Genomic DNA, 15,074 nt, shown 5'->3' with positions numbered 1-15,074 from the left:
TTTTTGTGTGAAAAACTGAACATAATAAACTTAAGTACTGGACTGAAACTAGAATGTCCCTTATCCAATAAAAGTCAAAGGATATGAAGAACTGGCAAACTTAATAAGTGCAGCAGCATAAACAGTAGCCTCGGAAACTATGGAAAGAGCCCAAATGTCCATCAACTGATGAATGGATAAAGATGTGGTGTATATATACACAATGGAATATTACTCAGCCATCAAAAAGAACAAAATCTTGCCTTATGTAATGCTGTGGATGGGCCTAAAGAGTGTTATGCTTAGCAAAACATCAGTCAGAGAAAGACAAATACCATATGATTTCACTCCTATGTGAAAGAAACAAAACAGATGGACATTTGGAAAGGGGAAAAAAAAAAAGGGAAGCAAACCATAATAGACTCTTAATGACAGAGAACAAACTGAGGGTTGATGGAAGGAAGGGAGGTGGGGGATGGGCTAAATGGGTGATAGGTATTAAGGAGGGAGCTTGTTGGGATGAGCACCCGGTGTTGTATGTAAGTGATGAATTGCTAAATTCTCCTCCTGAAACCAGTATTACACTGTATGTTAACTATAATTTAAATAAAAATTTGAAAAAAAACATACTAGATCAGTCTATAATTTTTTGCCAGTAATAAATATTATATAGGTCTTCTATAATATAAACAACATTTTTACATGTTCACAAAAAGCACCTCTCAGCAATCCATATACTTTATTTGCCTAAATGTGATGAGGTAGATAATGGACTTTCAAGAAACATCACTCAGTTTTGTCTCCAAATTTCATATGTCACAAATTACAAAGACTTTCATTTATCTAAAATTTAGCTAGCAAGTAATCTTAAGTTGAATTACTGAGCTTTTCAAGCTTTCGTAGAAAGTTAAATGAGATGGTAAGGAGTGTATACCTGAAATTTAGGTTTTAAAACGTACAGGTAGGACCATGTCATGGGATTGCTAATATTCAGACTGTTCTGAACTTGTATCAGTAACAGGATTTAAGATTTAAATCACTACAAATTTTCAAGGCCTTTCTAACTTACTGAAGAAAGATTAAATTATGTTCATTAAGTGCGTTTTAATTTCTCCTACGATTCAAAATGGTCATTCATGATCCTGGAGTGACACAGGTCCTGCTCTGGCTCTTCCCCTCCCTACGGGCCACCAGCTGATGGGCTGATGGGAGCCACCCGGGGCCAGGCCTGTTAGAGCGGACACACCCCGGCCCCACTCCCAGGCCCACGTGTTCTCCCGAGGCGCGCACCTCGGAGCGGGCAGAGCCACAGAGCTGTGCTGTCCTCACGATCTGTTTCTGCCCTTGCTCCCATCTCCGGAAAATCAATCCCACTGTTTTTTTTTGTTGTTGTTTTTAAGATTATTTATTTGAGAGAGAGAACAAGCCGGGGACGGAGCAGAGGGAGAAAGAGAGGCAGACTCCCCACTAAAAAGGGAGCCTGATGTGGGGCTCGATCCCAGGACCCCGAGAGCATGACCTGAGCTGAAGGCAGAAGACGCTTAACCGAGCCACCCAGGCGCCCCTGCCACTGACTTTTTAAAAGATTTTATTTATTTATTTGACAGAGAGCGAGTGCGCCCAAGCAGGGGGCACAGCAGGGGGAGAGGCAGGCTCCCCACTGAGCAAGGAAGGAGCCCCATGTATGGCTTGATCCCCGGGTCCCAGGACCATGACCTGAGCCGAAGGCAGACACCCAACCAACCGAGCCACCCAGGCGCCCCTGCCACTGACTTTTTATAAGCATTCTTAAACTCTAAGAACGACTAGAAGGGTCACATGGGAGCTTGTGATAGAAACGTTCTACATATTGATTTGGGTGGTGACTGCACAGTTTTGTACAACAGCCAAAACCTTTTGAACTTCTGCTTTAAAAATGAAATAAAAATAGAAAAGATCTGTAAACAAATTTAGAAATTAAAAAAAAAAAGTCTCTAGTACAGAGACGCCTATTGGGGAAAGATACTGCTTGCTCAATTGATTAGTCTAATGCTCTTGTGACAACCTCCCCTGCACCCTAACCCCTGATGCTCCGTTCCCCACCACTCCCCACTCCCCACCTCCAGCAGAGTGATTTAGTTCAGTGACCCAGATTTAGCCAATCAGCACATGGTATTCCCCAGGTGTCTTCTTAGTACAGGGTTTGCTTTGGGTCTTAAAAGGACTCAATCAGGCTAAAAGGAAGGAACCATGAACTTTTAGCTCATGGTTGTGAAAAGGGTTTTTATCCTTTTTCCCACTAAATGAAAGCAAAGAAGCATGTAACTCTAACTGGTACTGGCAGCCCTTTTCTGACCACATGCAACCAACCTTAGGGCTAATAAATTTCCTTATTTTCTGTCACAGAGGGCATATGGAAGACCGCTAAGGTATTGATGGACAACTGCCTATTGTGACAAATGGTAACTATGATGGGGGGTCGGGGGGGTTGGAGAGTTCTCTTTGAATCCCCTTAAGGATGAAAATGTCAAATTCTTAGCACTGTCTTAGGTACACTGAAAAAGCTTTATCAGACAAAAGATGTCTCCTTACTGTCTACCCAGAAGACACGTATTCAAATGGTAATTATACCACATATTTTCTAATATATATTTACTCTCCCACGTTCCAAAGTGACAATTTCAAAATTTTACCCACCTTCTTTACCACCTCCTCACTCTCAGCTATTGAAATGAAGAAAACAGAGCCTCCTATCCGCCCCCCCTCCCCCCCCGGCCAAACCCACCAGTCTTCTTGCCTTCCCTTCAATCTTTATGTCTGTGAATAGTTTCTTGTTGCCAATTCTTTCTCCGGAAGTATTCTCCCATCTCACTGAGGCTGCTGCCCAAGTAAAAAATTAACAGCCTTGGTTCCTCACTTTCTGTTACCCCACCCTCACATCCAATTCTTCAGAAAGGATCACTGGCTTTACCTCCAAAATACATCCCATCTTTGTCTAGTTCTCTCCATTTTTATTCCTACCACCCCCAGTTAAAAATGCCTTTTGCTTGGACTAGTATAACAGCCTCCTAACTTTCTGATTACATCTCTTTCCCCTCTACATCCTTAATAGTGCAGAGTGATCTTCTCAAAGTATAAATTAGATCACCTCACTCCCTTGCTTCACACTCTCCATGATGGATTCTGCACTGAGCATGAATCCAAACTCCTCTCCACAATCTGCAAAGCCCAGTGCAGCTGATTCCTACCCCCTTTCTCCAAGTTCATCTCAGAGGCCTTACTCCTCCATACTGACCTTCCTGTTCCTTGATTTACCTTTATGGCCTGCACAGGAAAGAGTTGATATAAACAAGCCTGAAGTTACTATCACTAGAAGGGCCTGCTTGCAAGAGTGTAAGAACTTGACTTTTGAAATTGTCCCTCTGTTGATTTAAAGCTGTTTTGTCTACCTGGGGTGCTGAACACCTGCTTTCTTCTGGGTGTTTCAGTAGTTGTGGCTGGTCTGTGTCTATGTGACCAGCCCCCAGTAAAAAGCCTGGACTTTAAGGCTGGAATAGGCTTCCCTGGACAAAACCCTGCTCTCATGCTGCTGCATCTGCTGCTGGTAAAGCAGATTTGTGTGTGACCCTTGGGGAAGGGTGGTGAGGGAGACAGAGAAAGCCTGTGCCCGTGGCCTCTAGACTCTACCCTGTGTGTCTTTTTCCCTTGCTGATTACTGTAAGAAACTATAGCCCTAACTACCTCCCTGTGACTCCTTCTAGTGAATGACTGAGTATGGGTGGTCTTGGGACCCACAAACCAGGCCTCAGCCTGGAGTCCCCAGTTCATCCCTTGGCTATCATTTTTTTTGTATCATTCTTGGTCCAACTGAATGTTACCACCTCTGAGAAAACGAACACCTTGTTTTACTGACATCATCTTGTTGTTTTTATCATATTACCACCTCAGATCATGTTAGTTTTAAAAGTTTACTTATTTATTGCCTGTCTCCCTGTGGAGCTAGGGTCTGCAAACTTTTTCTGTAGAGGGTCAGAGACAAAATTGAAGATATTATGCAGGTACTTGTGTAATAAGAGAAAACAAATTTCCATAAAATTTTTAGTGATGAAATTCACTGAGTAAATTTGTTTTTTTTAATAAAGATGTAATGAGAAGAATGAAATTCTTTTTTGGAGATAACAATGTCACTGAAGTGAGGTTCAAAGTCAGAGTTCTTTATCATTAAAATCAACTGCAAATGTTCGCCTGTAGTAATTTTACACATTGCAATTTTGAAAATGTCTTATGTAGATAGTTACTGACAAATCTGAATATTAATTCACAAGTACATGATCTTCACTGAGCATATCAATCACTTGGAAAGCATTTAGAGCATTCTATTAGGGCCTTGTCTTCATTATCTGGCTTTTAGCATGTATTACATTGCAGAATAATTACCATAAACCAAACATTAGGTGGAAGTTCTTCAGTTTCAGTTAAACCAATTTTTGAAATATGGACATTTTCTTTGCTTTTACATCGAGATCTGAAAAGTGCTGTTGGAACTGTAGTTTGAAACCAGAAAATACATTTGGTACAAATGGGACTCTCACTTCTTGTTCTAATGTTTGAGAGCATGCGAAGCATATCAAGCAGGTTGGTGTTACTTGTGATTACAACGTCAGCCACCACCAATGAGCTTCCTGTAGGTGTAAGTTTCACTGCGAGTGTAACTGCAGGTTGTTACTATGATTGTAGTTTCCTTGTAATTTCAGGTGGAATTCATTAGGAAACATTATCAAGTCTGTAGCAAAAACTAATTTCCAAGGCCATTCAGTTTTCCATAATAGAGATGGACAGCACTACTTTTCTCATTCAGAAAAATTATAGTCTTGGTTCTGAGCTCCAAAAATTGCAATAATGCTACTATTGCTAAACCACTGAACTGCTGTGGATAGGACAAGTCAGGATATTCAGCTTCTATTTCTAACATAAATTCACGGAACTGATGAGGGTTAACTCTATGAGAACAAATGACATTAACTGTTGACTCTCAATGACAAACTGCGGTTGTCAGTAACACGATACACTGAAATGTTTTCCACAAACTACCTGATGAATAACACAATGAATAACCATAGGCTTTAAACACCTTAAATTTTCACCAGCTTTGTACACTTAACCAACTATCCTTTTCTCTATTCCAGCTCCACATATATTTCTACCATCAGTTATCAAATATCTTAGCAGATTCCACTTCTTAATGTTTTAACTTCTCTGACAATATTATCTTTTGTAGTTGTTCCATGGAGACTATTCTTAGAGGCCAACTCCTCAGTTACTTCAAAGTTGGCACTGATTCCTCAAGTAAGCAACTGGCAACATCTGTCAATCCATCAAGAGCCAAGGGAAACCATTCCGAATTATCTGCCTTTTGTGGGGTCTTGTTCTTAATTGACTAATGAGGGTATTCCCAACGTCCTCAACTCTTTCATGATTTAATTAACTCACGGTCAGTAAACAGCTTCTCTTGACTAACAAATGAGCCATTCAGAAACTTTAGTTGCAGGATCATTTTATGTTTTATTTTTGTGAAGAAATTCTGTTGTGATGAGAGATTCTCACATATATTCTTTTAAATTTTCCAATTTTTCTGACTGTTGGTTTCCTGTGAGCTGGGAATACTGTGATAAAGTTTCGTGTGAAAATGTTACCATATATTGTATTTTTTTAGCCCAGCTCCAGCGTCACTGCAGGATAAACACGTTTTACCAGGTAATTTGATAACAACATAATCCACATCTCACTGTGCCTTACAAGTGTGACCTTCGGGTGCCTGGGTGGCTCAGTTGGTTAAGTGTCTGCCTTCGGCTCAGGTCATGATCTCAGGGTCCTGGGATCAAGCCCCACATCAGGCTCCCTGCTCAGCAGGGAGTCTGCTTCTCCCTCTCACTGTCCCTCTGTGCTCTCTCTCTCTCTCTCAAATAAATAAATCTTTTTTTTAAAAAAAGTGTAACCTTCAAGTCCACGTTCCTTTTTTGCCTTGTTTTGACATGATGGATATACACTGGTTAGATAACAAAACACAGTGTTGTGGTGTAGCTTGCCACCTGCCACGTTACAAGGGCATTGCTGCACTTGGAGTGTGCCAAGCAGCAGTATGAAGCGATGAGAAAGGGGTCACGTGTGGTCTCTGGCGCAGCTGCTACACGCCAACGTAGCACAAAAGCCGCCACAAACCATGCATAACTGAATGAGCCTGGATGTGTCCAATAAAACTTTATCTATGGATGTTGAAATTTGAATTTCATATCATTTTCATGTGCTGTGAAATTTTCTTTTGATTTTTCCCAGCTGTCTGACATAGTAAAAACTATACTTAGCTCATGGGTTATACAAAAACAGGTAGTGAGCCAGATTAGGCCCCAAGGCTGTAGTTTGCCAACCCCTGCTCTTGAATGTAACCAAGAAAGCAAAAACACTGCCTGTTGTGTTGGATAAATTTGTATTTAATAACCAAATCACAAAATCACGCTTTATCCTGGAGGAGAGGGAAGTAGATACACATCATGGGGAAATATTTTTGTATCAAGCTGCTATTTTTACTATATTAGGTAAACTGAAAATTGAGTTGAAAAAGCCTAGTGAATACCTAAAAACAACGGACACATTGCCTAGTAGCTTTATAGAGTCACAAAGCTATGGTCAAGATCAATAATAGAAAGTTATTTTTAAATCTTAAGTGATCTGTTGATCTAGTATGTGCAATAATTGGAATGATATATAAAAATAACAAAATTTTACTTCTGGCAATATAATCTATTGATTCATATTTAAGATTAATTTTACTCCCACCTCACTCTTAGCAGCTATATGATACTGGCAAGTTAATACCTACCATGAAGGATTCTGGCAATGACTACATAGGTAATACATGTAAAATGCTTACAATAGTGCTGGCACACTAAAAACGTCAAAATATATTAAGTTCTAAAAATAAACAACTCTTATTGTTATTGCAGATAGGGTCCAGCATCATGACATTAAAATGATATATTTTTCATTAAAAAAAATCCAAAAATAGGCTCACATATTGAATTTCTCTATAAAAATTTGGGCTATCATTACTAAACAATATAACGAAAATGATGAATTTTCCTTACCTGACATGTCTGCTAAATCACCTACAATGGAAAAGCAGCAGAAAAATAATTTTCCATAAATAAAAGCAAAATTTATAAAAATTCAATTATCACAAAATAATTTTTACTCAACATAAATCATAAAGTGTCATATGCAAAATGAATTTTATTATGTTAAACTAAGTAAACTGTAAGTGAAGCCATTCATTTCAATTATACATATATATTTACATTTCATGTATATGACCGTTCAATCTTTGGATATATCTTAGTTTACAAAATGCCCGGTTAATAGACTGAAGTTTTAATGTATCTCTGCTTGGCCCTGAGAATCCAAGATTCTAGCCAAGGGGGAAAAAAAATGAATGTAACTGGCTAAAATACCACAAAGGCAAATATTTCCCCTATGACCTATATAATTTTTAACAAAGAGAGCCATAAACATTTTAGACAGTTTTGTGTTTTGCAGGTATTATACAAGCTTGGCAGGCAAAGTAACTACTGATTCAATTCTCTTTGGGTGCAGAACAGAAACAGTCCCTCACTCTTTGGTCTTGAGTCTATCTTATACTTTATTAGCCATCAGTAAAAAATTGCTCTATCGGGGCGCCCCTGGGTGGCTCAGTCGTTAAGCATCTGCCTTCAGCTCAGGTCATGATCCCAGGGTCCTGGGATCGAGCCCTGCATTGGGCTCTCTGCTCGGCAGAGAGCCTGCTTCTCCCTCTCCCACTCCCCCTGCCTGTGTTCCCTCTCTTGCTGTGTCTCTCTCTGTCAGGTAAGTAAAAATAAAATCTTTAAAAAAAAAAAAATTATTAAAAAAAATTTCTCTATCTATTCTGTGGAAGGGTATGGTGGGGCAAGGCATAGAAAATTCACCTCTATACTGCCTGGACTTTGACTTGGAAGGACGGAGATGGGGAGATAATTAGCCATTCCACATTTCCCTATAGTGCTGCCTTTCAAAATAAAAGGAACAAATGCAAATCCTGAATCATTAAGTTGTGCACCTGAAACTGATATAATGTAACATGTCAATTATATCTCAATAAAATAGGGAAAGGAATAGAGGGCCAAATTTCATGAAAGATTATATTCGTGACCACATCATTTCTTAATCAAAAGAGAAAAACCACAGCACTAATATGTTAAGCAAAGCTGCTTAAAAAAGAGAGAGAAGAGGAAAGAAAAGAAGGAGCAAAGCTGGGAAACGGAAGAATCACACCTTCTAGAATTCTATTCACATAATGCAAATTCCATTAACATAGAGATTTTGTCTTTTTTTTGGTAAGCTGCTTGTATCCCACCACCTAGAACAATACCTTATGCATGGTACATGTTCAGTACATTTGTTGAATAAATGAGTTTAGCTTAATAAAAATGAACTGAATAACTATATGCCAAGAGGCACTAAACTAGGCTTTCATAACCAAAACGGTAACATTATCTCATTTTCTGTGCAGAGTAAAAATAAGACTTTAATTTTTAAAAATTTAGTGAAAAAAGGCCTAGACGCAAAGATTAGAATCTTTTGTATGTAATGCACAAAGTATCAGTCTACTTGTTAAAAACAGAAAAAATTTACAGAAAGGAAGAACACTAAAGTGGTGTAACTGCAGAACTAAGCAACCCAGAGATCAAGTTTCTGATTGATCAATTTAGTATTTGTATGAAAAATGAAGATATTAAAAGCATAAATTAACCTACCCAAAACAAAAGACACCTGGAAAGCTGGCTCAGCAACTGAGGCCCACCGAGACCTAACAACCCAATGACATCAATCATTTTTACAAAGTACACCAGAGTTATGAAGTTCTGATTGACCAAATCTATTATGTAGTATTCATAGTGATCATTGATGGGGGGATATGTTCAAAAATAGACCTGCTATTTTCTCATCATTTTGCTTGCAGAGTGATGTGCTTTGAGTTTTTAAAAGAGTTAAAAAGAAGACAGCAAGACGAGTTTTAAAACAGCTGGCAACTTAGATCAATGCCAAAGAAAAGAGGCAGAAAGACTTACCAGCATGGTCACTTGGCTTCTCTCTTCTTTCTACTCAACCCCAGCTGCCATAGATGCTGTGCCCCTGTCAGTCTAGTTACTTCCTGGCTCCCCTTATTTACCATTTTCTCCTCAAGTTCTTCCTTTCTACTTAATATGCTATATTAAACCTTTTTGCTGATCAGAAATTTCTGCTAAAGGACTAAATCCAACTATGTCAATCACCATAAAATAGTTTATTAATTCTGAACTGTCTGCACCAACTAAGATAACCAAAGTGAGAGGTAGGTACCTGGAAACAATTTATAGTAAAACTGGGTGTGTGTTTTTTTATACAAATTTTGTACATTTTGAACGATACACAAATATATTTTGCTTTTTTTCTTTAGGATATTGAATTAATTTGAACAATTACTTAAAATTGTTTCTTTTTAAAATACAGAAACATACCTACTTGGCCAGTTGCCACTATGTTGATAAATTTGGGATGCTGATTTACAGTGAGGCACAGTATATCATCATTATGTTCCTGATAAAAACTCTGAGTCCCTATAAAAAAAAGAATTTGAGAATTAAATCTGAAAACTTTAAGGTATAACAGCATAATGCATTTATCCAGAACAATAAACTGCTCTGTTTAACTTATTTAATACATATTTTTTGAGCACTGAATGTGTGCACATCATCATAAGGATGGAAAAATGACTCGGAAGTCTTTAAATGGTTAGAGTCCTGAAAGGCATAAACCATGTAACACAAGGCTAAAGACATCAAGTGCCAAAAGAGAGTTAAAGATCCAAAGGCTATGGGAATTCTTATTTTTTTAAATTTTATTTTATTATGTTGTGTTAATCACCATACATCATTAGTTTTTGTTGTGGTGATCCACGATTCATTTGTATAACACCCAGTGCTCCATGCAGTACATGGGGAGTTTTTCTTATTGTGGGCATTTGGCACTCTTGGACTGACATGACAGATTTTGTTAATATGAAGATGGGTGGGAAAGGGCATTTCAGGTACAGAAATACTTTAAGCAAAAGTACAAAGACCAGAAAGTATTAAGTATGCATATATATGGTTCATTTGGTCAAAGTATGAGGTGAAGAAGAAATTTGAGAAATATGGCTGGAAGGGCAAACTGGAAATAGAATGATAGAGGATTTTGAATGCCAGCCTACTGAACTTTGTATTTATTCTGCAGTCAGTGGTACTCAAGAATTCTGATCAAAGAAGTCATGTGATTTATCTAGTAGCACTGACAGTGAAGAGACTTTAGACATTATCATGTAGGACATGATAAAGGTTTGTTTTGTGTTAAGTACGACGCAGAGGTGGGAAAGGAGGTTAGGATGATAGGTTGTAGGTTGGGTCCAGATTACAGAGGGCCATCAACACTAGGTCCTCCAACAAGTGAAGCAACACAAAACAATTTAACAATGACATTTGCCAGATCTAATAGTTTAAAACTTCTCTTCAAAGTGAAATGTGCTTTATATTTCCCAGAGCTGAGAGTTCAGTGACAATAAAAAGCAATTTTATGTTCTGTTGGCTAAGTTTGAAGAAAATCAGCTAATAGATCAAAACTTCCTAGACTGTAAACATAGCAATGTACCCCAAACTGGAGAGAACAAATAATGACAAGTGGAGAGGTGCCTATCCCCCCTTCTGCTCTCTCTACACCCCACCAGTAGAAAGGTGATTAATTACAAATCAGAAAACTAAAAATAAAGAAAATTACAAGTATAAACATGAAAGTGTATTTACATATTCCTTTCTAGATCATCTTTTCTTATTCTCTATTCTCTTTGATTGAAGGATATGTGAAGCCTCAAAGAGGATCATCTAAGTATTTTTTAAATGACCCAGATTATTAAAGTGAAAATCACCACTGATTTCTGTGTGATCTTGGTGAATCCTTTTCTTTAGGAAACCAAAATAGGACTATCATGTTAATGATTAATACAGAATAGGCATGGGGGATTAGGACTCACAAATTCCATTCTTTACCTATTCAGAGTGAAGCTATCAGAGGAAAAAGCCAGGAATGTTTGAACTAAATAATCTCTATTTTTATTCTTTAGACTTTACGAAGTTTATAATTACATATAAGAAAACAATTCAAAATTAAATAGTGAATGTCACTAGTAGGGTTATACATCATTGGTCATCAAATCATAAGAGAACTTCATTTGCTTTTCAACAATCCAATCAGTTAAATAAACATCAAGAAATATTTTCTCACTATGAATCAAAGTATCACCACAGTAGAGCCACAGGGAAACAGCTTTCTTCATATCTTCCTTGGCTTTCCAAGGCCTCAGTAAGAACACTGCCCACTTCACCCCACTCCCCAGCAATCACTCACCCAACATGCTACTTTTAATCATTACCTAAAAGAGACAACCACTAAACCATCCATTTTCATGTTAAGATTAGGAAATAAAGTTACAAATGGTTTCATTATAAAACATGGTTTCAATGTATAGTAAACCTTCACTTTACTAAGAGAGACCTATGAGTACTTTTCATTATGAAATCTTTTTCTGCTGTGTTATACATTCTTAAGACTGTAAGTTTGGTTATTTGAAATATTACTAGAAAATTCAATAGTATGAAATATATTTTGGACTTATGCAATTTAATTATTTATAGCTTTAACAAAGAAATGTAAGATTATAAATAAGAGAATTCTGAAGTAAAAAAAAGTGGAAGATGGAGAATCAGAGTTTCCTACCTGTAGCAACATTATGCAAAATTCCAACGGATGCAGTGTGATAAATTATATCATCACCATCATTTAGATAGTGAACATTATTCCTACAGTCTCTTCCTCGATAGCCAAAAACAAGCTCCAACACAAGGTCCTATAACAACAATAAAACCATTATGCAATTCCTTATCTCTAAATGTTCACCATTATTTTTATATATAATAGTGGTATCATCAGTCAAAATGGAGGATGCATTTTGATGTTTTACAAACTTCAAATACAAAATTAAGTAGACAAACTCCTCCGTAACGTGCTTTGGGCAGCTGAAACACACACTCTATACTCTCCTACACAAAGTTATAGAAAAGGAAAAGAGAATCACAAGGTCATTTGACTTCAAGAATGTGTTGGGGCGCCTGGGTGGCTCAGTCGGTTAAGCATCTGCCTTCAGCTCAGGTCATGATCTCCAGGTCTTGGGATCCAGCCCCATGTTGGGCTCCCAGCTCAGCCGGGAGTCTGCGTCTGCCTTTCCCCCTGTTTGTGCTCTCAAATGAATAAATAAAATCTTAAAAAAAAACAAAAGAGTTCATGTGTTAAACACTGAGATGCTTCTTGTGTCCAAAAGAAGAATTATTCTGATTTGTATTGTTGCTAAAAATACGTAATCTGCATATATAACTCAGAATACATTATGTCCAAGTGCTCTACATTTGAGATGCCAAAGAGTATATCATCATTGGTGCAGAAAACTAAGTACACCATCTCTGATAACTCATTCTAAAGTTCTAGCAGGTAATCTGCCACTGAAAGTGTCCCTTTTCTTTGACCTTGTGGGCTTTGTGGAGTAATGAGTACAACAATCACTGTCCCACAGATGTAGGCCTCATTTTTGATCTGATTTAGCAGTTTGCCTGTGGCTGCTGATACTGGAATTAAGTGCCTGGGAGAACCTTCTTGCTCAATTATTGTGGTAAGTTTCTTTGTTTGAAAGTAGAGCCTTCACTGAACCCTACAGTGAACAGATCACATGGGGTATAAACTTTGACTTATAAATTCAAACCACTAAGTATAAGACACTGCCAAGGTACATGAACTATAAGCCATAGATCTTTCACATATATTTATAATTACAAGTTGTCTGAGAGCTCAATTCAGGGTATTATTCATGGAAAACTTAAAAAAAAAAAAGACTAATATAAATACAAAGAAACAAAGGATATCAATCCAAAACTCAGACTTGACAACTAAGCAATCAAAATTTTATGACCAAACAAAAAAGATTACTCAGGGACACCTGGCTCGCTCAGTCGGTAGAGCATGTAACTTCATCTTGGGGTTCAAGTCCCATGTGGGTGTACAGATTACTTAAAAACAAAATCTTAAAGATTATTCAGTATGTTTGTTTTCATAAAACCTAATGACAGGAAGGGAATGTCTTACAAGAAGGGAATGGAATGAATTCTGAATACATTTTAAAGCACAAGTTAACACTGAGGGAAGGGGTTCTCCTTACCTCTATTTGTCTCTTTTTCTTGCCAACATTGTTTGTCTGGAGTTTTTCTGGCCTCGGTGGGGCTCTGCTCACGGGGGGCCTGAAATAGGAAAGTGGGAATGAGGAAGGGCATCCATTATCAGGCGCCTTCACTGAGCCTCCCTCACCTGCCCACTGGAGAGAGGTCTGACACACCTTCACAAAAATGAACCCAATTTGTGTTCCTCACTAGACCGTGCCCTTTTTATCTTGATATCTTCTAAAGCCAGAAGGTGGAAATAAGATATTAGAACTTTAATTCATTTTATTTTAACTTCTTTGGTGTATGTTTCATAATGTAAATAACATATTAGCACAAGAGCAGACTGTTTATAGATAAATATAAAAATGTTAGTTTAACATATTCAAAAACTTCTTGATGGGATGCATTATAACAAAGCCTAGACTACTGCTCTAAAGTGTCTACCACAGTATCTTGCACATGGCCGGTGTTCAATACATTTATCTTGAATTTTGAAAATATTTCTATGAATTTTCTATACTGCTGGCAATATAAATTATGTCTGAATTCAAATTTGTACTCATTACTTGCTCCACCAGGCCCTTTACCTTCCCTTCTTCCTGAAGTCTCTAGTGAGGTCAAGTCAAGCAAACATTTTACAGTTACATAAAATTATAAACCATACAACACTCTCTAAAAGGTAATTATATTACTTACTATTGCCTTCAACTCCCTCTCTTCTTCTCTATTCTCATTATTTACTAAACATTCGTCAACTTCACCTAGAGAGTAGCTCTCACCTCTAGCCCCCTCTTCTCTGTTTCCACTACTAGTTCAGGATCTATTTATAATGTCCCACTACGTGTACAGAGTTCTCATTTTGAATCATTTACACGTGGAGGCTCTTTAAATGCCTAGGAATAAACTCAACCAAACAGGTGAAGGACTCTGAAAACTATAAAACACTGATGAAAGAAACTGAAGATGACACAAACAAATGGAAAGACATTCCATATTCATGGACTGAAAGCATTAATATTGTTAAAATGTCCATGCTACCCAAAGCAATCTACCGATTCAATGCAATTCTTATCCAAATACCAACAGCATTTTTCAAAAAACTAGAATAATACTATAATTTGTATGGAACCACAAAAGACCCCAAATAGCCAAAGCAATCTTGAGAAAGAGAAACAAAGCTGGAAGTATCACAATTCCAGATTTCAAGCTATATTACAAAGCTACAGTAATCAAAACAATAGGGAACTGGCACAAAAGCAGACATCTAGATCAATGGAACAGGATCAAGAACCCAGAAATAAACCTATGGTTATATGGTCAATTAATCTATGAACAAAGGAGGCAAGAATATGCAATGGAGAAAAGACAGTTTTTCAATAAATGATGCTGGGAAAACTAGACAGTTACATGTAAAAGAACTGGACCAGTTTTCAACCAATTTCTTTGCCACCAGCCACAGCAACATTTTTCTAGGTATGTCTCCTAAGGCAAGGGAAACAAAAGCAAAAATAAATTTTGGGACTACACCAAAAGGCTTTTTACACAGCAAAAGGAATCATCTACAAAACAAAAAGGCAACTTACTGAACGGGAGAAGACATTTGCAAATGATATATATGATAAGGGATTAATATCTAAAATATATAAAGTTTATACAACACAACCCCCTCCAAAAACCCAATCTGATTAAAAAATGGACAGAGGCCCTGAATAGACATTTTTCCAAAGACGACATACAGATGGCCAACAGACACATAAAAAGATGTTCGAC

At 37.5% G+C, this 15,074-nt stretch overlaps 1 protein-coding gene across 7 annotated transcripts in view; it reads right to left on the bottom strand.

The window, feature by feature from the left end:
- The window catches only part of EML5 (EMAP like 5), a 168,940-nt gene that overhangs the window by 13,950 nt on the left and 139,916 nt on the right, over window positions 1-15,074 (bottom strand). For 6 of the 7 annotated variants that reach the window (XM_027572413.2, XM_027572414.2, XM_027572415.2 and 3 more), the window contains 4 exons: window positions 13,304-13,382; window positions 11,815-11,944; window positions 9,528-9,626; window positions 7,101-7,121 (listed from right to left, as the gene is read on the bottom strand). In XM_027572413.2, coding sequence (XP_027428214.1) covers window positions 7,101-7,121; window positions 9,528-9,626; window positions 11,815-11,944; window positions 13,304-13,382 — 329 coding nt within the window. The remainder of the gene's footprint in view (window positions 1-7,100; window positions 7,122-9,527; window positions 9,627-11,814; window positions 11,945-13,303; window positions 13,383-15,074) is intronic. The other variant, XM_035728270.1, reaches the window with a different exon arrangement.

The sequence above is a fragment of the Zalophus californianus genome, chromosome 6, assembly GCF_009762305.2.
Source record: "Zalophus californianus isolate mZalCal1 chromosome 6, mZalCal1.pri.v2, whole genome shotgun sequence".
Taxonomy (NCBI): domain Eukaryota; kingdom Metazoa; phylum Chordata; class Mammalia; order Carnivora; family Otariidae; genus Zalophus; species Zalophus californianus.
This window is presented reverse-complemented; position numbering and strand designations above follow the sequence as displayed.